Below are 21448 nucleotides of genomic sequence, written 5' to 3'. Positions count from 1 at the left end.
TAATGAGATTAATAATGATCAGATCTTACAAAATTAAAAAGATTAGTAAATATTATAAAAAAATGCTCCTTTAAATGTTGGTTGTAGTAGGGATTCAAATTCCTCAATCCCAATTATCAAAAATTATTTTATTAAAAATATATATCAAATTTGGTGATCAAAGTTTTCATTTAAAAAAGATTTTTCTAAAATATAAGAAAAACATTAGTTGAAATCTTGATTTTGTCTCCTTTGTACACATTTCCATTTCCATTTCATTTCTCTCTCTTTTTAATAAGCTCAACCCCAAAACACAGTGTGGGTCTGTCAGAAGAAAAAAAGCCCAAAGCAAAGGACCAAAGGTCCACCAAATCCAATCACAGTCGCACACACTGCGTAGCGTAACTATCAAGCGAGCCACTGTGAGAGAGAGAGAGAGAGAGAGCGAGCACCGAACGCTTTTCACAGAAAAAAGAAAAGAGGAAATCAGCAGAAGAGCAATGGCTGAACCCAAAACCAAATACGATCGCCAGCTCAGGTACAAATTAAATCACCGTTTTGCCACTCCCAACATTCTACTCTTCTTCCTCCTTTACTTTTGCCCTATTGCTTTATCAACCCTGGACACACTTCTCTCTCTCTCTCTCTCTCTCTCTCTCAGTTCCTTTTCTTTCCACGTAAATTATTTTCCCTGGAAATTTTTTCCTGAGGAAAAGAAAAAAAATTATGTAAAGGTTAAGCAGTGAGATTGAGTGAGGCTCAATAGATTTATAGTTTTTTTAGGGGGGAATTTTGTAAATTTACTGCAACGCTCTGACAATAAAAAGCATATTGATTTATTATAAAGAAGCTACTGATTGTCCCTAATTCTTTTTTGTTGGCATTGTTTGTTTTAAATTTTTTAGAAGTTGTTTAATGTTTTCTTAATACCTTTCTTATGTTAATGAACAAGAATAGCTTGGAAATACATAGACAAAGTTGCATTTCCGTGGAAGATATAGTATTCAAAATGGCGAAATTCTCTTAAAGATATGGGTGATCCTTATTGCTGAAAACTTGAGGCAGAGTCGCTTGAGATGGTTTGGTCATGTGCAGATAAGAGAGATTAACGAAAAAAGAAAAGTAGAGAAAGATTGAAAATAATATTAATGGAAGTAGTCAAATAGGACGTGTCAATTAGGGAAGTAACAGAGTGTATGACTCGAATAGTATAGAATGACGGAAAAAAAAAAAAAAATTTATTTGTAGCCAACCCTAACTAGTCTGTTGAAAATCCATAACCGACATCAAAAATTTCAGGACTAAGGCTTGGTTGTTGTTGTTGCTGTTTTCCTTTGAGAATTCTATTCTGAAACTTGATGTGAAACTGAAATTGCAGGATCTGGGGTGATCAAGGACAAGCAGCTCTTGAGAAAGCTAGTATATGCTTACTCAATTGTGGTCCTACTGGTTCTGAGACATTAAAGAATCTTGTTCTTGGTGGGGTTGGAAGCATAACTGTAATTGATGGTTCCAAGGTTGAACTTGGGGACCTTGGAAATAATTTTATGGGTATGTTAATGTTATGCTTCTTTTGTTATTTGAATTTTACTTACTTTCTCTAACACATTTTAGATGTCTAGGTAAAATATAGCGATGTTTTCAAAATTCCATTTACTTTATGATGACTAATTCTAGGGATACAACATTTTTCTCAACTTTTTCACAACTTTTGATATGGTTTGTTGTGATTGGAACAACATCACTTTCACTTGAGTCCATAGTTGACACGACTTTTATTATATATCAACCACAATAGGTCATGTCAGCAATTGTGAAAAAAGTTCTCTCCCTAGGCTTATGGTCACTGTATGTCAAAGGTATCATGACATTTAATAAGAGTCTTGTTTGTTTTAAAAGGATATGATATGGATATTTGGAGTTGAAAAGTAAAAATTCCAACTTTGGAATGCTGATATGTATTTTGAGGTGACTCAAAATGAAAATTAAGATATATAAAATGGGAGGGAAGGAGTACCTTTTAAATTCTGGGTGCTTATCTTTAGTTTCTGATTTTGATAGTTGATGAATCATGTGTTGGGCAATCTAAGGCGAAGTGTGTATGTGCATTTCTTCAAGAGCTGAATGATGCTGTTAAGGCCAAGTTTATAGAAGAGTATCCGGTGACGTTAATTGAGACAAACCCCTCATTTTTTTCTCAGTTTACCTTGGTAGTTGCCACTCAGGTATGAAGCTAATGTTTACCTTACTTTTTTTTACCATGAAAATAGTTAATTAAAAAAGCATTGTTTTGTGTGCTCTGCAATGTGTGTATTGCCAAACATTTTCTTTGTTATTATCACAAAGATGTAGATAAATTTGAATGTCAAGGTGACTTGTAGCCTGTACTCACAATTTCACTGTGGTTTGATTTTTTTCGTAAGATTTGCATGGTCTGATTACATAAATGAATTCAATGGACTTCTGGATTTGTAACCTACTTTCCTAGATTTTAACAATTTTTTCTGTTTCTTCTTATCAAGTGCAATAAATAAGATATCAATCATTGTAGTTTGAGAGTGTGATTGTTTTTCTTCCTGAGTACACCCCTGGTGTACTTAGTTCTGCTTTTATTAATAAAATCTTTTATTACTTAAAAAGAAAAAAGAAAAAAGAAGTGCAATAAATATGATAGAGTTTTTCTACTTTCACTTTCAGCTGATGGAAGATTCAATGGTAAAGCTTGATAGGATCTGCAGGGAGGCAAATGTAATATTGATCTTTGCTCGCTCCTATGGGCTTACTGGGCTTGTTCGAATCAGTTTAAAGGTAATGTGGTTTTACTTCATTGGGTTCCTCCAAAGGAAAAACTTGGACACTGGAAGGGTGTTCAGTTGTTTTATTATAAAGCTCTGTCCTAGTATAACATCTGTTGGTTTGAATCATCACTAACATTCCTTTTAAAATATTTTTTTTACAAAACGGACAATCTCTTGAACTTTGAACAGAATTTCTGTAAGTTAGCAACTATAATTGTTCTTTACTACTTACTGTTTACTTATCAAAAATAAATAATTGTTCTGTCAAAATCTAGTAAAAAACTTTTATCAAGATCAAATATAGAAAATTTTCTCTATACCAAATCAATTTTATACCCACTTTTTCTTATTTGTTGCAGGAACATACTGTTGTCGAGTCAAAGCCTGATCATTTTCTGGATGACCTCCGGTTAAATAACCCATGGCCCGAGCTTAAGAGGTGCAGATTTTGTTTTTATATTTATTTTCTTTGGTTGATTTTGCAATTGCACATTGTCTAATGTATGTTAGTGTCTGGCACAATTCTCAGCTTATACCTTTGACCCTAAAAACGCACTCCTTATATTCCATATAAATGCTTCTGATTGTCTATTTTCACACAATAGTTTTGCAGAAAGCATTGATATAGATGCGCAAGATCCTGTGGCCCTCAAGCACACACCATATGTAGTTCTTCTTATCAAGACGGCAGAGCAGTGGGTGAAAAGCCATGGTGGTAGTCTTCCATCAACCAGGGAAGAGAAGAAAGAATTCAAGGTTAACTTGTTTGTTTCGTAGCTCTTCTTTTGGCTTCCTTGTCTTATTGATTTTTTTTGAAAATAAAGTAACACAGTTGCTGATAAAAAAAAACTGAAAGTAAAGTGACACAGTTGGGCCTTGAACATTTTAGGACCTTCTTAAAGCCAGGATGGTTGCATTGGATGGAGATAACTACAAAGAAGCTATTGAGGCCTCCTTTAAGGTCTTTGCTCCTCGGGGAATTAGTAAGTAACAAACTATGTAATTTTTTTTTATCGGTAAGTTACACACGCATCTAGTGGGTGTTGATTTCATAAAAAAATCCCCCCCTTGAAATTATGAGGGGAGGAGGTGACCGTTGAGCTAGTTGGCAACAAACTGTATAATTTCTTAAGCATAGATTCAGATTTTTCACGATAAATTGTGATGAACATGTCAAAGTTAAATAAGATGGATTAAATTACTATCATGAATGTTTTGCTCGTTCAGGTGTTTTTATATTGGGTAAATACTTGAGGATTCGTGTTTATATATATATATATATATATATAAAGAAAAAATGCAGAGAGACTAGGTCCAAATGCTTTGGGCTTCCCCCTTCTTTTCCAAATGCATGGTTGGAAGGTGGTCTGGATGCTAGGAATCCGCTATTTCAATTCCAACCATATTGGGATTGAGTTAGCTTTGGCACTTTTACCTGCATTGGATTGTGATGGAAATGGATTTGAGTCACCTTCCTGCAATAGGCCTCATTAAATTAATCCAACAAGAAAGTAAGGTTCTTAAAACATATCTATATTTAAAACAAATCACAACTGGTAAACAATTTGAATGATGGAGACGGCATGCTTATGTGGTTGTAAACTTACTGCAGTTCTAATGAAGTTCTAATGTGGGATTGCAATATGCTTCTGATTTTGTCATCAAGAAATGTGTGATTTCTGCCTGAAAATTAAGAATTCTGTAATTGGTTGCATGTAACTAAGAGCTGAAGTTTTGTTATTTTTTGCATTTCAGGCCCAGATTTGCAACAGATACTTAATGACAGCTGTGCTGAAGTTGGTTCTAATTCATCAGATTTTTGGGTGATGGTGGCTGCTTTGAAGGTAATTCCAAAATGGCATTGGTGACATTTGTTATTCTTTAGTTGAATCTGATACTGACATCCAATTTGCTGAAGTCAAGTGATAATATATACTGATATGTTTCTGCAAAGAGGTACTTTTAGCTTAGATCCTAAGTTGACTGACAAGCTCTTTGTACACCCCGTAGAGTCAAAATTGGGGGTGGAAAATACTGATTTTTAGGGCTGTAAACAAGGAGCTAGGCTGAGTGTTAAAAGTTTAGGTTTACTCATTTATTTTTATTTCGAACATGAGCTGACCTTGAGCTCATCAACAAACTAGACTACATGTTCATGCTTGGTTCAATTTTTTATTGAAACAAGTTTGAGCTTTTTCATAAGCTACTTGATTAACTTAATCTTTTCTCATATATATAGTAAACACATTATATTCAAGCTTATTCACAATTAAAATTTTTTACTCCCATAATCTATGCTAATAATTAATAACTAAATTATATTACTTGAGTTAATTAGATAGAATGATTTTCATTATGAACATGTAAGAATTGGATACCAACCTTGCATTATTGAATAATGTATATAATTTTACTACGAGATGGACTATTTATACTAACAATAAAGTAAAAAAAATAATTTGATATCTATATGAGTGTTTTTATTTTATTTTTATACATATATACATATAAACATATAATATTATATTTACTTAATCGAGCCTTATATTCATGAGCTTGTTTACAAACATATTATTATGTTTGAGCTTGGTTTGTTTAATAAATAAATGAACGTAAACAAGTGTTTTCTTGAGCCAAGCTTAGTTGTTCGTAAACAGGCTAGTTCATTTACCCTACTGATGTTCTAGCAGATTCATCTAACCAATTCTTGTGTTTATATTTCTTAGATAGTCTGCTTCACTGACATTACCAACTCTTGTGCAGCTTTGTTGATCATGTTCTCTTACGGAACAGATTGTGTGGAGGGTCTCTTTTCTCATTTGATATAAAGCTTTGACCCCCTTTCATTTAATTTTTTTCAGTCCCTCCCTCTCTCTATGCTCACACATGCTTCCTTGGCTTATGGTGCCTTTGTACTCCCTTTTTCCTTACAAATGTACTTTGAAATTTTGATTTAAAGTACCTATGCTCATTGGTAATGGACAGAATGCATACTTTTTTTCATGCTTTCCAAAATGGTCCAAAAATACTCTGCATGCTGGTTCAACTGTTTGAAATGCCAGGAAAATGTGGAGATTGTTTTCTTATGCTAAGATCATTCCCGTTGGATGGGCCAGCAAGAAATATCATTAATGTTTATCACAGTCAATCTCTATGTTATTTGGACATCAACTATTCAGAATGTTCTAAATATGGACATGATGATGTGCATTTGTTGAAGTTGTATAATTCTGCACTTCTTTCCTGATTTTGCAGGACTTTATATCAAATGAAGGTGGTGGTGAGGCACCCCTTGAGGGATCAATACCTGATATGACATCTACAACTGAGTTAGTATCTAAGTATCTCATTGTTGGCAGTAAAATTTAGAACTAAAAAAGAAATCAGTTTGTTGAGACAAGAGTTGTATCAATTCTCTTGTAGGCTTTATGTTAATCTGCAGAACATTTACCAAGCAAAGGCTGAGGCCGATTTTCTTGTTATTGAGCAACGAGTGAGGAATATTCTGAAAAAAATTGGTAAAGATCCACTTAGCATCTCGAAGACAACCATAAAAAGCTTCTGTAGAAATGCAAGAAAACTCAAAGTAAGTCTGGAGTTAACTGTCTTTTTTTTTTTTTTTGGGGGGGGGGGGTGGGGGGTGTTCTTTTATTGGTATTCACTCATTGGGATGACAAATTACTTTCAATTATGAATGTGGTAACACTGTAGTAAATCTCATAAGGTCCTAACTTAGTAATATTAGATAGAACCTTGACATACCATGACCTGAAGTTTGTGGTTGATTCTAAACAAGTCCTGTCCAATATGTTGTTGTAATCAGCTTTGATCACATCATTCCTCTATGTTAGTAGTCGTAAATTACAGCTATATGTTCATAATTAATTTTGCTACTGACCTAAGTACATCTTACCTTTTAGTAATGAATACTTATTTCCCAAAAATTGCTCTCAGCGAATCATGCACCTATGGGCTTATAGCTGCTAAGGCCTTGATGTTATATATTTTCTTATAGATCAAGCATGACTCACGTTCGCTATTATTTTTGCCTGGGTACCATAAGGTATTGATTTTTACTTTGTAGGTTTGCAGGTATCGCTCCATTGAGAATGAGATTAATTCTCCGATCTTACCAGAGTTACAGAAGTATCTTACAGATGAAGATTACAGGTTTTGTTGAATTTATTTTTTATGCTTTCAGATAATAATTTAGTGTCCAACTTCTACTTCTCAAAAAATTTAGTGTCCAATTCTTAAAATGTATTTATACTGTACTTTAATCATTTCTGGACCTCATGCATAGTATGAACTTGTTTCTTTGAGAGAATTGAATTTTCTGAATCAAAATCTAAAATTTGTGTCAAGAATGCATGTGGATTAAGAACATTTCATTTGCATTACCAATTGGCCAATGTAGAATTTTTTTTTTTTTATATACTGTTAATAATGTTGAAATTCAAGAAAAGGATGTGCAATCATTAAAAAATTAGGATGGTATACTTTTGCATATGGTATACTGTTAATCCTGCAGACCAAGTGATGCATTCTGTTTATGTAAAACATTTGGTCAGGATTGGATTGCCTACTGTCTAATTTCTGGATCCTACTACCTTTGATTGTGTTTGGTTAACAACTTTAGCTTGTGGAATTCTATATCTTCTGCAAATATTTTTGTTTTTGACCCTCTAAATTAGCTACCATCTTTCCTTTTGGGGAATTATTTTTTGCTAGAGGTAAAACAAAATGAAAATATACATATGCATGAATCACCACTACACCCCAACCAAAAAGAAAAAGTTGCGTACTGAAAGAGATTCTCTTACATGCTACAATTCTCTTATATGTGTAGCAGTACAGCTGTGGGGTTCTATATTTTGCTTCGAGCTGTTGATCGGTTTGCTGCAAATTACAACAGTTTTCCTGGGCAATTTGATGGGTAACACCTGAGATACTGTTAACAATTATCATATCTTTCTAAAAGATCATACTGCACTTTTAACCTCACCTATTGATTCTTATAGTGGGATGGATGAAGACATTTCTCGATTGAAGACTACAGCTGTTGGCCTCCTCAGTGACTTGGGTTGCAATGGCTCAACCTTGACAGAGGACCTTATCAATGAGATCTGCCGATTTGGTGCTTCAGAGCTCCATGCAGTTTCTGCCTTCATTGGAGGAATTGCATCACAAGAAGTGATCAAGGTTCTATCTCTTGGCCTATCTAATTTAGATCTATCTGTTTTATTAAGACCAAAAGGTGATTGAATGATGAGTATTTAACCATGTTTGACGAGCATAATCATCAGAAAGCACAGTTGTTTATATCTTTAAAAAGCTATTAAAAGTTCTTTTCCATTTTATGTGACCCCCAAAACCCCTCATGACAATTGTCACTTTCCACTGCAGCTCATAACAAGGCAATTTGTACCCATGCCTGGGACTTTCATCTTCAATGGCATTGATCACAAGTCACAAATATTGTCACTGTAAATCTGCTTTGAAATGACTGGTATGTTCCCATCTTCTATTGCTGTATATATGTTCTAACCATAATCTCATTTGTAGTTCCTTGACAGCTATGTGATTTTCGTTGGCAGATCCCTCCAGTAGATGGAGCAGCAACTTGTGTGAGGACAGCTCTGCTAAACATGTTATATATGTAGCATTCTCATAGTTTGGTGTAAGTTCCTTGAGAGATAAGTTTTGTAACTTAAATCCACATGCCAGTTGGGGAGAGAGAGAAGGAATATTAGTTTAAAATGAACTTCACCTATTTTGGTCCGTGAAAGTCATTGCCCCTTCAAAAAGAAAAGCTTCGCAAAATGTACCTGTATGCTACTGAATTATAACTGTCCCTTCAGGGATTTTTTTTTTTTAAATTTTTTCGTCAAATGGTAAATGATTCTTGAGCACTTTCTTTTTTATTCTCTCTAGAAAAGTTTAGGATTTCAACCTTCAATTCTATTTCCTAATAGAAGATATTGCCTGAAGAGTAAAGACCGAGGCCCTGTCTACAAAATTTAAGCCCAGGAGATCTTCGGTGCGTTTGACTATTTTCCAATAAAATTTGGTGTGCTGGAATGGATCCATAATCACTAATTTCGACGTAATAGAATATATATATATCATCTCAATTTCTTACATTATAGAGCATGATAAATCTTCTTGTTGGTCTTGGGTGCTCTCAGCTTAATTCTTAAAATAGGGCACAGCTTTTATGCCCATATAAAATGTACCCAACCCAGCAACCTATACATTGTTATCGTGGATGCCTGCTTGAGATTGATTACCTGGTAGATTGCAAATCCGAGGTTTTATAATGTAGATCTTATGACAAGGAAAAGGAGAGATTCATTTCAACAGGTTATGAAAAATAATAATTGAGATTAACAAATTGAAAATGTCAAAAGTTTGAACATGGAAGCTCTAAGATCTTACATAAGAAAAGAACTGGAATAAATAAATAAATAAGGCACAAAACAGAAGTGTATATGCCAACAAGGGGGTTTACGACCAATTGGATCTTGATGTACCATTGCGCCACATTCAACGCCATCCAACCTTATTAAGTCCATGCATGATGTCGCAGCATCCTAGATGTTGGAACTAACTCTGAACAGGAGCAGAAGTTTTCTTGGCAGGATTGTATACACTATATTCACCAAAGTCCCTTCTACCACTGGCAAAAACATTGCCCACAATCAAATCCTTGAGACAAAATGACAAATTCAGTTCCTCAACATAATTTGAAGTCTCTCTTTCACACAATAGGAAAAACAACTCATTAAATTATCCATGTTTTAGTAACCGTGCAGTCACACACCAACTTCTAATGTTATTCACATCAAATTAGTACTCTTAAGCAATATTTAGATCATCACCAACAATTAGAAGCAGGCTAGCAGATCGATACATAACCACTCCCCCCATTACTAGTATATGGACTGCAATTATGCATTAGAATTAAATTCATAGTGCTGTTACTGCATGAGTTTTACATAGATAAAAATTAAATTTATGGGGCTTTTAGTCTTTTTCTGATTAAAACAGTGATAGAATTCTATTGTCCCTTCTCGTCAGTGAATAGATATGGTATTCCAAAACATCTTGCTATCAAGAACTTATTAAATTCTTTTGGAGTATCTGTGTGTGTGCCACTAAGATTGGATGAGATATATACTTGATTGAGAAGTGTTATATCTACAACATTTTTACAACACTTTCACAACCCATTACTGAAATTACTTTTTTGCCTACCGGTAATGGCCAGTAACAACCTACCACTTACGATTTGTTGTGAAAATGTTATGGACATAGCATTTCTCTATTTGATTTAGATGTCATTGCTATAGATTAAACTTTGTCAGAAGCACATGCTTACACTTACACATAGATTTAAATTTTGATTTGCGGGTTATTTGTTCTACATATTAAGAAATTAAAACCACTATCTATTATACTTCTGCATGGAATGACTATCTAGTGTAATGAAAGAGTGGTCTGGTTATGACATTGCATAGGAATAGGTGATGATGACATAATGGTAATGACAGCAGTGATGGTTAGACTGATGTTAATGTGAATTATGGTATTGGAGGCAGAGGTGGTGTTAGTATGTGTGATGGTGAGGCAGCAGGCAGTTACAGCAGCTGTAGTGGTGGTGAATGCAATACATATCATCCATGAGAGGAGTTAAGGGACGGAAGGAAACCATGTGATTATGTGCTACAAGACTGAAAACAAGCATGATTACTTATTAGTGTACCTGTGCATTACATCCCAGCCAGCAGGTAAGAAACGAGGATGAACAGCCTCGACAAATACTTGTCTCCACCTTTGACTGAATTGCCGAATACCATCCTCACCATATTCCTTTAGGAGATGATCTACAACTTGTTTCCCATGTGGACCATGTCCTAATAGTGATAATTTTGGGTGATGCTTAGGTTGGGCAGTTCCATCATATTCTGTATGATATAAGTCAACTATTCTGTTTGATGGACTTCTACTCTCACAATCATCATTAGAATTTATCAAAAGGACACCATTTATATCAGAAACTCCATTTTTATCAGGCTTTACGTTCTCTTTAAAAGTAGAACTGACTTCTTCTTTAATCCCTGAATCAGCACAAACAGAGGAGTCACCTACATCAGCACCTGTTTCTCTATCTTCTTTTCTACTACGTGCTTCTGCTTTAGTGCTTTGAGAATCATCTAGGGTACTAACTTCTGATGTCTCCACAATGCCAGATGTCTCTGCGCTACCATTATTATTCTCTTGCTCCACATTTGGAAGTATGCTCACAGCAGAAGGCTTGAAAGACAATCCTTTCTTCTTCTCAAGTCGTCTTCTCTCATGAGGACTCATGCCAACTAGCAAAGCCTTTTCCAAATCTACCTCAGATATCTCCCTCCCTCCATAATAACTCATGACAATCTGCAAACAGCAGGACAGGAAAGAAGGAAAAAAAACTCCATAATGTTAAAAAAGTTCCCGCTTTTATTCCCCCAGTGAAGCTAATGAGTAACAAGCTGCAATGAAACTGATAAAGAGGACATGTGATTTGTGAAAATGGTCTTATTCAGAAATCATAAATTTTCATCTTGAAACTTTCACAATGAAGCCATTCAAATTCTAATGAGATTTCCAACAAATGCTGTGAGATAATTGGGTTAATAACCACCAATTCCAGCTGTTTAATTCAACTGATTATGTTTAAGCAGATACCGACATCTTGTTCACACCCGAAAATAATTAAATTAATAACCACCAATTCCATCTCTCTGTAATAATGTAATACAACTGATTATGTTTAACCAGTGAGCTATCTTGAACACACCCTAAGATAAATTTATACCACCAATTTCAGCTCTCTACAATTCAAATGATACTGTTGAACTAGAGACCTACATCTTGTACTCCAGGATGGCTATTTGTGCTGATTATTCAACTATAAACAGAAGTTACATTCAATACAAATTCTTATATCAATAAGTCTAGAAACATAACAAATTTCACAACTTTTTCCACAATTGGTGAAGTGGCAGATTATAATTGATGTACAATAAAGGTGATGTTAGAGGTGGCCCCATGTGAAAGAGATGTTGAATTAATCACAATCTGCCACCTCAGCATATTGTGAAAAAATTTCACGAAATTTGTTGTATCTCTAGCATTATTGTTTGTATATGTCTGCTCTGCTTCAGAATAGGGGGAAAAAAAAAACAAAGTAGAGAAAGTTTTCTAAACCTGTGTCAGCTCATCACGGCGCTTGGATGGCATTCTTGGTCCATGGCGCAGAAGTGCCATAGCAGCTGTCCGCAATTGTAAAGGAGATACACCTCCCTCCTCAAGGTTTGTTTCTGACTCAGATGACCCAGACATAACTTGCACTTGTTTTAAATCAACAACTTTACGAACAAAAAGGGGAATTCCAAATTCTGCAGCAATTTGCTTTTTGTACTTCTCAGCAGAAGCATGGGCAACTTCATGACAGTCCACACAAACTAAGACAATATCATGAGAACGGTGGCTTTTCATGTGCTCAGGAAAGTGCATTCTGTAGCATGAGGGAATTATTCGGTAGCGTAAGTAGTGACTTCCTTCACCACAGCCAACACATATATTTTTCTTACTCTGGATATAAAAATCATTGTCTTCATCTTCTGGACGGCCTTTGGGTTCAAAGAGAAGCATAATGGCAGGCGGATTATCATCCACAATTTTTGCCAAATCTCTACGAAGATACCTGTTAGAATATGACATTGATCACATTGAATGCATTTCTTTTTGTGGCACAAATAATGGCAACAGAAAGGCTCACCAACCATTCAAGCTTCCTTTGATCACAGTAACAAAGCAGTCGCCCATCATTTGCATAAATTCTGCAATTATGATAAACTGGAGATTTGCAGGAGAATTTTTGAACAAATAGATCTCGAGAAGCCTTTTTAGCAACTTGCTTTGAACTTTTTACCCCATTTTGTTTGGATACAAATTCCAATTTCAGATTACAGTTAATCAATAAAGCATAATTATAAATAGAAATGGGACAACTCCCACTTGGACCCAGGCACTTTTGGATAATCATTGGGAAAATATCATTAAGGTTGCCTATCTTGTCCTGGAGCAGAGAACAGACATCATCCAAATGACTGCAAACAACAGGGGATGGAGATGGGAGGAAAGAATGGAAACTCAAATCCACATTCAGATCAGCTTGATTTATGGTGTTACATACTTCTGTTGTTGTCATTGGAGCTCTGTCTGCAAGAGCAACAATAGCCTGATCTGATAATACGTATCTTAAGCTCTCATCATGCAAACGAGCCTGAAAGGAGATAAATACAATACAATAAGCTTTAACTAACTTCAAAGTACTTTCCTGTTTTGTTTACAATGACTTAGACAAGATGAGCAGCACTATGGATAAATGAGGAATCTGGAAATTTGGGGATAATAATTCGATGGCCTAGCCAAAATAATCTGCCCATATACACACCTAATGTCATATTGTGGAAAGAAAATATAAAGTGTATATATATTTAAGATGTTAGGCATATCATTGTTCTGATTATGAACATTGTTCTCATTAAGGTCGAACAGATATATATATATATATATATTTGTTGGTGAGCCGTGAGCATAGAAATAAGGTAAACTAATGATGAAGAAGCATGAGGTGGGACATCAAATGAACAGGCACCCTTGGCTGATTGTTTAAATATATTTCACAAATATATTAAACAACTTTCCCCTAAGCAAGTAAACCTGATACTTTTGCTGCATTGCTCTTATAGCAATAAAGCTATTCTCAAGGTGGTAGCTAAATTTTTGGAAAAGTTACTACTAACCATTAAATCTCTCCAAGCACACAATCGCCTCACAAGATCTGGAAACTGCAAAAAATAAAATTTGAAAAAAAATTCAGAATTTTATAAAATGTAGAACTGCAACTTTCTACTGACCTAAAGTGATATTCAAATGAAAATGCAGCAAACCTTGGCTTCAAAATTTGATGAAACACCTCCTTGACCATTCAAATGACGGGAAGATAATGATGATGCAGCAGACTCTCCAGGAAAACCTTCAACGTCTTTTGTGTAGAGTTGCAAACAAGTCATATTGGAACGCCGACTAGCCTCGAGAACAAAATGGAATTTGTCATCGGGACAGGAGATTTCTGAGATATTATTGCTATATTAAAAATTCTGTTGTTATGTGAAGTAGTAAATGTAGGTTTCTAAAGTTACCAGCAGCAAGCCATATGTAAGCATGGAGTAATACCTACGAAAGAGTGGAAGACATACATTCATTTCAAGCTTAACCTATACTACATTTAAGAACAAGTTAGAAACTTTCAATTTTATGTCTCCCAATATCTGGCAATTGTCACATGATAAACCATTCCAATTAATTATCCTCTCAAGGATATGAACTTCCTTGTAGGGATCCCCTCCCCCACCCTTCAATGTAGTCGGGTCCCCAAGTTTTTGGAATGTTCCAAATTCTTCTTCCACACCCCAACACCCCCCCCCCCCCCAAAAAAAAAGAAAAAAAAAAATCACAACTAGCATTTAGTGAATTTGCATTTTAGCAGTCAACCAAATGCCGAATGTACACGATTTTTATTGGATAATATTTTCACCTATTTTTTTTTCCCTCCATTCCAACACAAACAAATTAAATGCCAAATGTTGGATTTGAGACATGAACAGAAGATAGAAGGAATACCATTTTCCTGTTGTTTGAGTTCAGCAATTAAGCAATTCGCAATGTACAATAGATAGTGTGCATCTATTCGAGCATATTGCACCATTTCATTTAATAGGGGTCGTTGTCTCCAGTCTTCACGCTACAATTTAATGTGAAATAAAATCCAATAAGTAGAAAAAATTTTGTTTTCTTAGTAGAAATACAATTGAAACTCTAAAATATGTGGACTTTATTAGTATAGAGTACAATAGATTGGGATGCTATTCTCATAAAAATCTAATTAGTTCTCTTACAAAAATGACCAGTAAATTTTGAAATGAAGCAACATGTATGTCAGTTAGCCTGAAAGCCAAACCTGTAACAATTTGTTTGTCGTCACTCCACAATAAGTTTCAAGTAAGTATGCCAGTGATTTCTGTGGTTTTGACAACAGCTCACATGCCTGCAATGTAGCAACAGGAATACAAAGTGTCAAAAGAATAGTGGGCAGTTAGTTTCTGTATGCATCGTCTTCCTCTCTCTCAGCCCATCATATGTCCAGTAAACGGTCATTCAACCAAAATCAATACATATGGTAAACACATCTAATGAAGGACCTCATAAAAACTAACCTTTGCTGTATCAAATAAATTTACAACGTATATATGGAAGTCTCTTTGTAGCCAGAGAATGTCATTATCAGACCCATGGAACACCTACACAACAAAACTTCCTGATATCAATGGCACTTAATACTGTAATAACAACTATATATATATATGTATGTATGTATGTATGTATACCCTAGAAGTTTTCTCTCCCACACTCATCCTATCTTTTTGAACAGAGTTATTAAAAAGTTGCATTTTCTGTGTGACATTAATCTCATCTACCCAACATAATTGCGTTCAAAATGTAAAACAAATTCACAATATAAACACCTTACAAATACTAGGATCTGCAAAAACTGGGCGAATAATGCTCATTGCATCATGAAGAGCAATTGTGTCCACCAAATAATCTTCCTTCTGAGTAGAAATCTGTTCAAATTACAACGAAAACACATAAATCCATCATATTGCTTTACAAAACCTGCAAATTGCAGTAAAAACTAAACAATGTACCTGTATCAAAGCCGTAAAACCTAGAAAAGATCGTAAACTATGCTGCTCAGTATCCACAGAAAAAACCCTCTCTTTGCTCAGAACATCCACGAGCTCCTTCAACTGCGTCTCAGTCTCAACCCAGGTATACGTCTCACTCATTTTCAAATCGGTATATTCATTTATGAAGCTGAATTCAAGTCCCGGATTGTCCAACAAGGCTGTAACCTCCGCCTCATATGGATGCGAATTCAAATCATTCTCTGTTACCAAAAAAGAGCACCATCCAATTTTAATTACCACCATTATTATACCACCGTAACAAAAATATAAGGAAAATAATCATTTAGATTCTTATGCTTTAAGCTCCGTTTTGATTGATCAGAAAGCAAAAGAAAACTTCAACAACAACAACAAAAAGAAAGAGAAATCCAAGCTTTTCGCTGAGTTGAGCACTAGAGCTGAGATTTTCGCTTCGTTAGTTCCATTTGTTTCAACAGAAAATAACTCCAGCTAAGTTCTCTAGTAACTAAGAAAAATCTTTAATTCGAAGAAAATTAATTTCTATAAAATATTTCACAGTACAAATTGCAGAAATTCAAAAACTTGTCGTTCAATTTTCTCCGCAGCCAAACAGAACTTCACCTCATGTCACCGCATATTTCAGTTTAAGAATATCAGTTACAAAGTTTCCTCCGACTCCGATTAAAATTTTATTTTTCATTTCCTATATTATTTTCTCAGCAACCAAACAGGGTTATAGGAAAATGTACCGTTGGGAGAGTCGTGAAGCTTCTTCAAGTGCTTGAAAGGAGAGTATGAATTATCGGCCAAGACTCGCTTAAATGCGTGCTGTGGCTTCTTCTGGTTCTGGCAGTGGTCTCCTTGTAAATAACACGAATTGGAAGGGCACTTTTGGCTCCGCCTTCGTCTCCGGTACCGTACGGTTATGAAGATCGAGAGTGCCGCCAAGGTACCAATTGTTACAGCCATCACTCTCATCTTGTAACTGTTTTCCATTTTCTATGAATTCAAAAAATAAAAGAAATCTGTTTTTCTTTCTTGTTGTCTGTTTTCACTAAAATGCGTGTGTTCTTTTTTCCTCTGGTTCTTCAAAGCTCAGGGGCAGGGTTTAGGTTTTAAGGCTTCAACATTTACGTGGCAGTCCAGCAGGGAAAAAACATGCCTTTACGTGGCAGAACACCTTAATGGGCTTCTAAACGGGCCGATCGTCTCAAGTTAGAGGCCCAATGAAAGTGTCAAGTTTGAACCTAAGAAGATGTGGGCTTGTAAATAGCACCAATTGTTACCGTTTTTCAGTTTTGCTATTTATGTGTATTGGGTAATGTTTTAGGATTTCAAGAAATGTTAAAAGATTCTTACGTATGGTTACAAATCACACCAAAAAATTAGATATAAGTTATCATTTTTCAGTTTTCAAAAGCTACTTATGTGTACAGGGTAATGTTTTAGGATTTTAAGAAATGTTGAAAGATCCCTACGTTTGGTTTCAAATCACACCAGAAAATCAGATATTAGGATATCTAGATTCTCCTCAACCCTCATTTTGTAAGAATGTAAATTCCATTTAAAACCGATAGGTATTTGGATTTCCAGTTCTTTTACAAAGTCTATTGACCTTGATTACCATCATCAATTTCTTGTATAATTCTTTTCTTAAAACTGTGCTTCACCTTACTTCTTACCATTTTTGCTTTCCTATTTGATGTTTACGTAAACTTTTTTTTTTATATTCTTTTTGTTCATATCAACACCATCAGTTTTGGTGGCTTCTTTATCACGTTAAATTTCTCTTGGTTGTATGTTTTACCGCTAATTATGTTATGCTAATCATATTAATTAAAATAATTTTTACATTACAGATTATTATAAATCCTAAATCTTTGAAGCTCAAGCTATGAAGTAGGGGAGTTCTGTGTGAAATCTAAAATGGGTCATTGCAATTTTCCCCTTGTTCTTCAAGCTTCTCCACTATGTATTGCATTGCATATATAGTGGATTACTGGCTTACGTGGCAACACTAATGTGGGCTTAGAAACGGGTCGAAGGTCTCAATTTAGAGGCCCAACGGTAGTGTTTCATGATTGGGCCTAAGGGGGCTAGGCCTAGGCCTTCAATTTAGCACCAATGATAACCGTTTTTCAATTTTCAAAAGATTAAAACAAAAACAAAATCAGTTTTCAAAAGTTATTTATAATTGTATTGTAGTTCACTGCAGCAAATAAATTCAAATGCTTGAAGTGTCGTCAACCCACAATGGAATTGAAGTTGCCTAATATTTTTCTTTCTGACCCATCAGAAAAAGAAATCGGCAGAGAAAATCCTGAAGTTAGCGAGAAGGGTGGGAATATAATGGTCACTATGTGGGAGAAGTTGTTTACTTTCAAAAGGGTTGTAAAGGATCAATTGGTACAATTGGTCCAATATTTTCGTGGCAGCAATTCGGAAAGAACTAGAGTCTACCAAGTTTGGCCTGGGAAAAATGTCTCTCTTTTTACTATGTGACACTAAAATCTTGTTTTTAAATTAGTTGCACATTTTTTTTTTTCTTGGTTTTGTACTAAAGTTGTTTACTTATTACTTCATTTACAGGTATTTTTCTTCCATGGGAGACTCATTTGTGGTCCAGAGCCAAGAGGGTTGGTTTTGACAACATTTTCTATTATTCTCTCAAGTTGGATCTTTGCCGTGTATGTTGGGGGTGATCTACCAAGTCATTCTAGACTCATAATCGCCATCTCTATGATTTTGACAATAATTGTTAGTTTCTAACTCTATATCAAACTTTCTATTAATTTTTTTTATTTTTATTTTATTTTATATGTAATTGACATAAAAGACTCATGAATAATCTTTTGGAACATACGTAACAAAAATTTGAAATTAATATAGCATGATTACTATATATTTATTGTATTCGACTGCACGTAGGTTCTCGTCAACTTGATTATGCTTACTGTAATTGAACCGGGAATTATTCCGAGAAATGATCAATTATCCATTGAAGATGCTGGTACTAGTGATGGCACAAAGAGTAGGAAGATAATTGTTAATGGGGTGGATTTGAAACTAAAATATTGTCGAGTTTGTAAGATTTATCGGCCACCCAGGAGTTGCCACTGTGCTATATGCGATAATTGTGTTGAGAAATATGATCACCATTGCCCATTGGTTGGTCAATGTATTGCACTGGTAAGGTTACAACCAAAATTGCACATTGGTACATACACCAATTGCTCTGTAATGTTTTATTATGATAGCAGCCAATTTAATTTTGATGTTTTTATGTGTAGAGGAACTATCGCTTTTTCCTAGCATTTGTTGTATCGGCCTTGGTTTTCTTTGTCTACATCTTTGCCTTTTCCTGCTGGAGAATTCACCTAAGAATATTGAGAAATGGAACTGGATTGTTTGGTTTGCTAAAGAACTGTCCTGAAACAGTGGCATTGATATTGTTTGGTGCCATTTCCATCGGATTCCTAGGAGGCCTTGTTCTATTTCATGTGTACCTTACTACTAAAAACCAGGTTCTTTATGTATAACCTAATTTATGGTCAACTTCTTAAGGCATTAGCTTTATGTTTGTACCTAATATTGTTTAGCAATTCAAATTACTGGATTTGCATTACTTGCAAAATTATGCTTTTAATTGATTTTTTCTCTCTCATTTTTTCCCCCTGTTTTTTACAGACAGCTTATGAGAATTTTCGGCAAAGTTATGTGGGTTCTAAAAATCCATTTGATAAAGGAATTCTAAATAATATTAAGGAGTTTTTGTTTGTGCCGCTGCCACCTTCTAGAGTTGATTTTCGTGCTGAAGTTACGCCTAGATGGTCTTCAACAGCTGCAAGCGTTGTCTGAGGTGAGATTTTCATGAAGTGCATGATGATGATAATAATAAAAGCTCAAAGTTCCCAAATGTCTTGGAGTGATTTCATAAATATATTCAACATGTTGAAGTATCTTGTAAATCAAACACGTTTTATGTATATTTCTTTTTCATTCGTTTGTCTTATATAAACTAACATTCATGCATAGGCTAAAGTGGGGAATCCTCGCAAATATTAGTATACTATAGATAATTTATCCTTGAAGTTGCCTTTGTTAGACGATTATTATGACTTGTTTTATAATTTTTTTTCCCTTGTAATATATATGCATGAGAAAGGGATCAGCATTTCTTAGCATTGTGAGATCAGGAATCTTCATATATGCCTTACAAGTTCTTCAGTTAGAACATTATTTAAGTATTGCACAAACATAAATCTGCATACCTTGAGACCGCAGAAAAAAGAAAAAATTTAACAAAATTTTTGATGAATGTGAGCTACTACAGCTACAAGGCTTTTGGTCACAAATGATCTATTTGGATACAACTTATTTTGTTGAAAACTGAAAATATTGTAGTAAAATAATTTTTAAATGTATGAAAAATTACTGTTCACTCTTTTTTTACGGTTCATATGCTTTGGTGCACTGTTCATGTCCCATGAATAGTGCACCAGGCACTGGTCTTTTTTTTTAAAAAAAGAAGAAGCTGAAAACGTGGACGCGCAACGCAGACGCGTAATCCAAACTGCACCAAAATATCCCTAATTTTTTTTTTTTTTGATAAGAAAATAGCACTTTTATTCAATCAAAAGAAACAATGACAGAATCCTGAATGAGGGCTTGTACAATACAAGAAGGAGACTCCCCAATCCATACACAAGAATCATTTATGCTAAGTGCAAATTTTGCTAAAAGATGGGCAGATTTGTTCCCTTGCCTTTGTACATGAGAAACAGTAACTGAATGAAACTCTGAGCTGATTAGTTGCATGTCAAGACACAATGAGTCAACTGATGAGGGGGGATTGGATAGACCACAAAGAGCACGTACAATCACCAACGAATCCCCTTCCAAAACAACATTTTGAAATCCAAGTCCCCTTCCAAAATATCCTTAATTATGTGCTTAACATCTGGATTTGAAATCATTGCTTATATATATGGTATTGGTCATAGTTTACAAAAACATTATGTAGTCATAATAAGAGAAGGAATGGTTAAGAATTTACCTGGTGTGAGGTATCACATTGTTATAATTATAAAAAAGACAAAGTTTGGCTTCAAATCGGTTTGGAACTATCTTTTTCAACTTATTATGTGGTGAATTATAAAATTATCCACGAATATTATTTAAACGAGTTATATAACTTATATAAAAAGTCATGTGACTAAAACTATATATGGGCAATTTAATTGTCATATAATAATAAGTTAAAGCAAGATAGTAGAAAATCAGTTTAGAGGCAAACTTTTTTCTTATAAAATTCTAAAATTCATAACTTAATTTGAGATTAATTTGTAATTTTCTATTTATAATATTAATTGACAAATTAGCTAACATCTATCTATTTTAAATGGTCAAAATATCTTGTTTCTAAACATTTTTAATTTTTTTGTTACTAATATTTAAAGTGATTGATTTTAAAAACGAGCTTATTCGGTCTTTTTGTCATATTCTATTAAATTTCTTATAGTGATGACGAAGAAACAATGAGGCTTGAAATATATTTGAGATGGCGTTAGATTTATTTATTTATTTTTGGTTATATAGGAACATGTCTAGGAAAAGTTGATTGAATAGAAACATAATTAGGATTTAGATATGAAGAAGAATAGAACATGAATTTTAACATGAACATGCATTCTAATTGTCATGGTGTTGAGATAATGTTGTAAGGTAAGTGATAACATGACGACCTACCATGCATGGTGGTGGGGTGTGATCAACATGTGATGTCATAGTGTATGATGAACATGTAACATGTAACATGTGATCGTGTGATGATGATGATGTGATAAC

At 34.5% G+C, this 21448-nt stretch overlaps 3 protein-coding genes across 5 annotated transcripts; 2 read left to right on the top strand and 1 right to left on the bottom strand.

The window, feature by feature from the left end:
- Window positions 1–292: 292 nt before the first annotated feature.
- On the top strand, window positions 293–8699 carry LOC115957338 (NEDD8-activating enzyme E1 regulatory subunit AXR1-like). Its single transcript, XM_031075560.1, has 15 exons — window positions 293–517; window positions 1358–1530; window positions 2041–2204; window positions 2677–2787; window positions 3137–3216; window positions 3383–3533; window positions 3667–3760; window positions 4533–4621; window positions 6033–6106; window positions 6201–6363; window positions 6862–6947; window positions 7630–7713; window positions 7799–7979; window positions 8184–8286; window positions 8375–8699. The coding sequence occupies exons 1-14, from the start codon at window positions 480–482 to the stop codon at window positions 8265–8267; spliced, it is 1572 nt and encodes a 523-aa protein (XP_030931420.1). The 5' UTR covers window positions 293–479; the 3' UTR covers window positions 8268–8286; window positions 8375–8699.
- A 415-nt stretch (window positions 8700–9114) lies between these two features.
- Window positions 9115–16673, bottom strand: LOC115957461 (protein RRP6-like 3). Of its 3 annotated transcripts, none has more exons than XM_031075702.1 (12): window positions 16351–16673; window positions 15599–15840; window positions 15416–15514; window positions 15107–15190; window positions 14851–14937; window positions 14514–14634; window positions 13781–13962; window positions 13634–13678; window positions 12608–13110; window positions 12030–12528; window positions 10543–11216; window positions 9115–9456 (listed from the first exon to the last, which is right to left on the bottom strand). In XM_031075702.1, exons 1-12 carry the CDS (start codon window positions 16595–16597, stop codon window positions 9384–9386), a joined length of 2856 nt encoding a protein of 951 aa, XP_030931562.1. In that variant the 5' UTR covers window positions 16598–16673; the 3' UTR covers window positions 9115–9383. The 3 variants fall into 3 exon arrangements, with proteins under 3 accessions (XP_030931562.1, XP_030931564.1, XP_030931563.1); XM_031075704.1 differs by having other exon boundaries at window positions 9163–9534; XM_031075703.1 differs by having other exon boundaries at window positions 9393–9485.
- A 1171-nt stretch (window positions 16674–17844) lies between these two features.
- On the top strand, window positions 17845–19529 carry LOC115954638 (probable protein S-acyltransferase 6). Its single transcript, XM_031072548.1, has 5 exons — window positions 17845–18082; window positions 18191–18358; window positions 18530–18790; window positions 18892–19125; window positions 19289–19529. The coding sequence occupies exons 1-5, from the start codon at window positions 17855–17857 to the stop codon at window positions 19457–19459; spliced, it is 1062 nt and encodes a 353-aa protein (XP_030928408.1). The 5' UTR covers window positions 17845–17854; the 3' UTR covers window positions 19460–19529.
- The last annotated feature ends 1919 nt before the right edge of the window (window positions 19530–21448 follow it).

The sequence above is a fragment of the Quercus lobata genome, chromosome 8 (assembly GCF_001633185.2).
Source record: "Quercus lobata isolate SW786 chromosome 8, ValleyOak3.0 Primary Assembly, whole genome shotgun sequence".
Classification (NCBI taxonomy): domain Eukaryota; kingdom Viridiplantae; phylum Streptophyta; class Magnoliopsida; order Fagales; family Fagaceae; genus Quercus; species Quercus lobata.
This window is presented reverse-complemented; position numbering and strand designations above follow the sequence as displayed.

What these genes read in the sequence shown, in the direction of transcription:
- LOC115957461 (XM_031075704.1), bottom strand. Translation starts at nt 16,597, where the DNA reads ATGGAAAACAGTTACAAGATGAGAGTGATGGCTGTAACAATTGGTACC. An exon ending in CAGATCCTAGTATTTGTAAG is followed by an intron (nt 15,191 to 15,415) that starts GTGTTTATATTG and finishes TTTGTTGTGTAG; the next exon opens with GTGTTCCATGGGTCTGATAA. An exon ending in GTGCTTGGAGAGATTTAATG is followed by an intron (nt 13,111 to 13,633) that starts GTTAGTAGTAAC and finishes ATCTCCTTTCAG; the next exon opens with GCTCGTTTGCATGATGAGAG.
- LOC115954638 (XM_031072548.1), top strand. Translation starts at nt 17,855, where the DNA reads ATGGAATTGAAGTTGCCTAATATTTTTCTTTCTGACCCATCAGAAAAA. An exon ending in TTGGTCAATGTATTGCACTG is followed by an intron (nt 18,791 to 18,891) that starts GTAAGGTTACAA and finishes TTTTATGTGTAG; the next exon opens with AGGAACTATCGCTTTTTCCT. An exon ending in ACCTTACTACTAAAAACCAG is followed by an intron (nt 19,126 to 19,288) that starts GTTCTTTATGTA and finishes TGTTTTTTACAG; the next exon opens with ACAGCTTATGAGAATTTTCG.
- LOC115957338 (XM_031075560.1), top strand. Translation starts at nt 480, where the DNA reads ATGGCTGAACCCAAAACCAAATACGATCGCCAGCTCAG. An exon ending in CCTTGGTAGTTGCCACTCAG is followed by an intron (nt 2,205 to 2,676) that starts GTATGAAGCTAA and finishes TTTCACTTTCAG; the next exon opens with CTGATGGAAGATTCAATGGT. An exon ending in TTGTTCGAATCAGTTTAAAG is followed by an intron (nt 2,788 to 3,136) that starts GTAATGTGGTTT and finishes TATTTGTTGCAG; the next exon opens with GAACATACTGTTGTCGAGTC.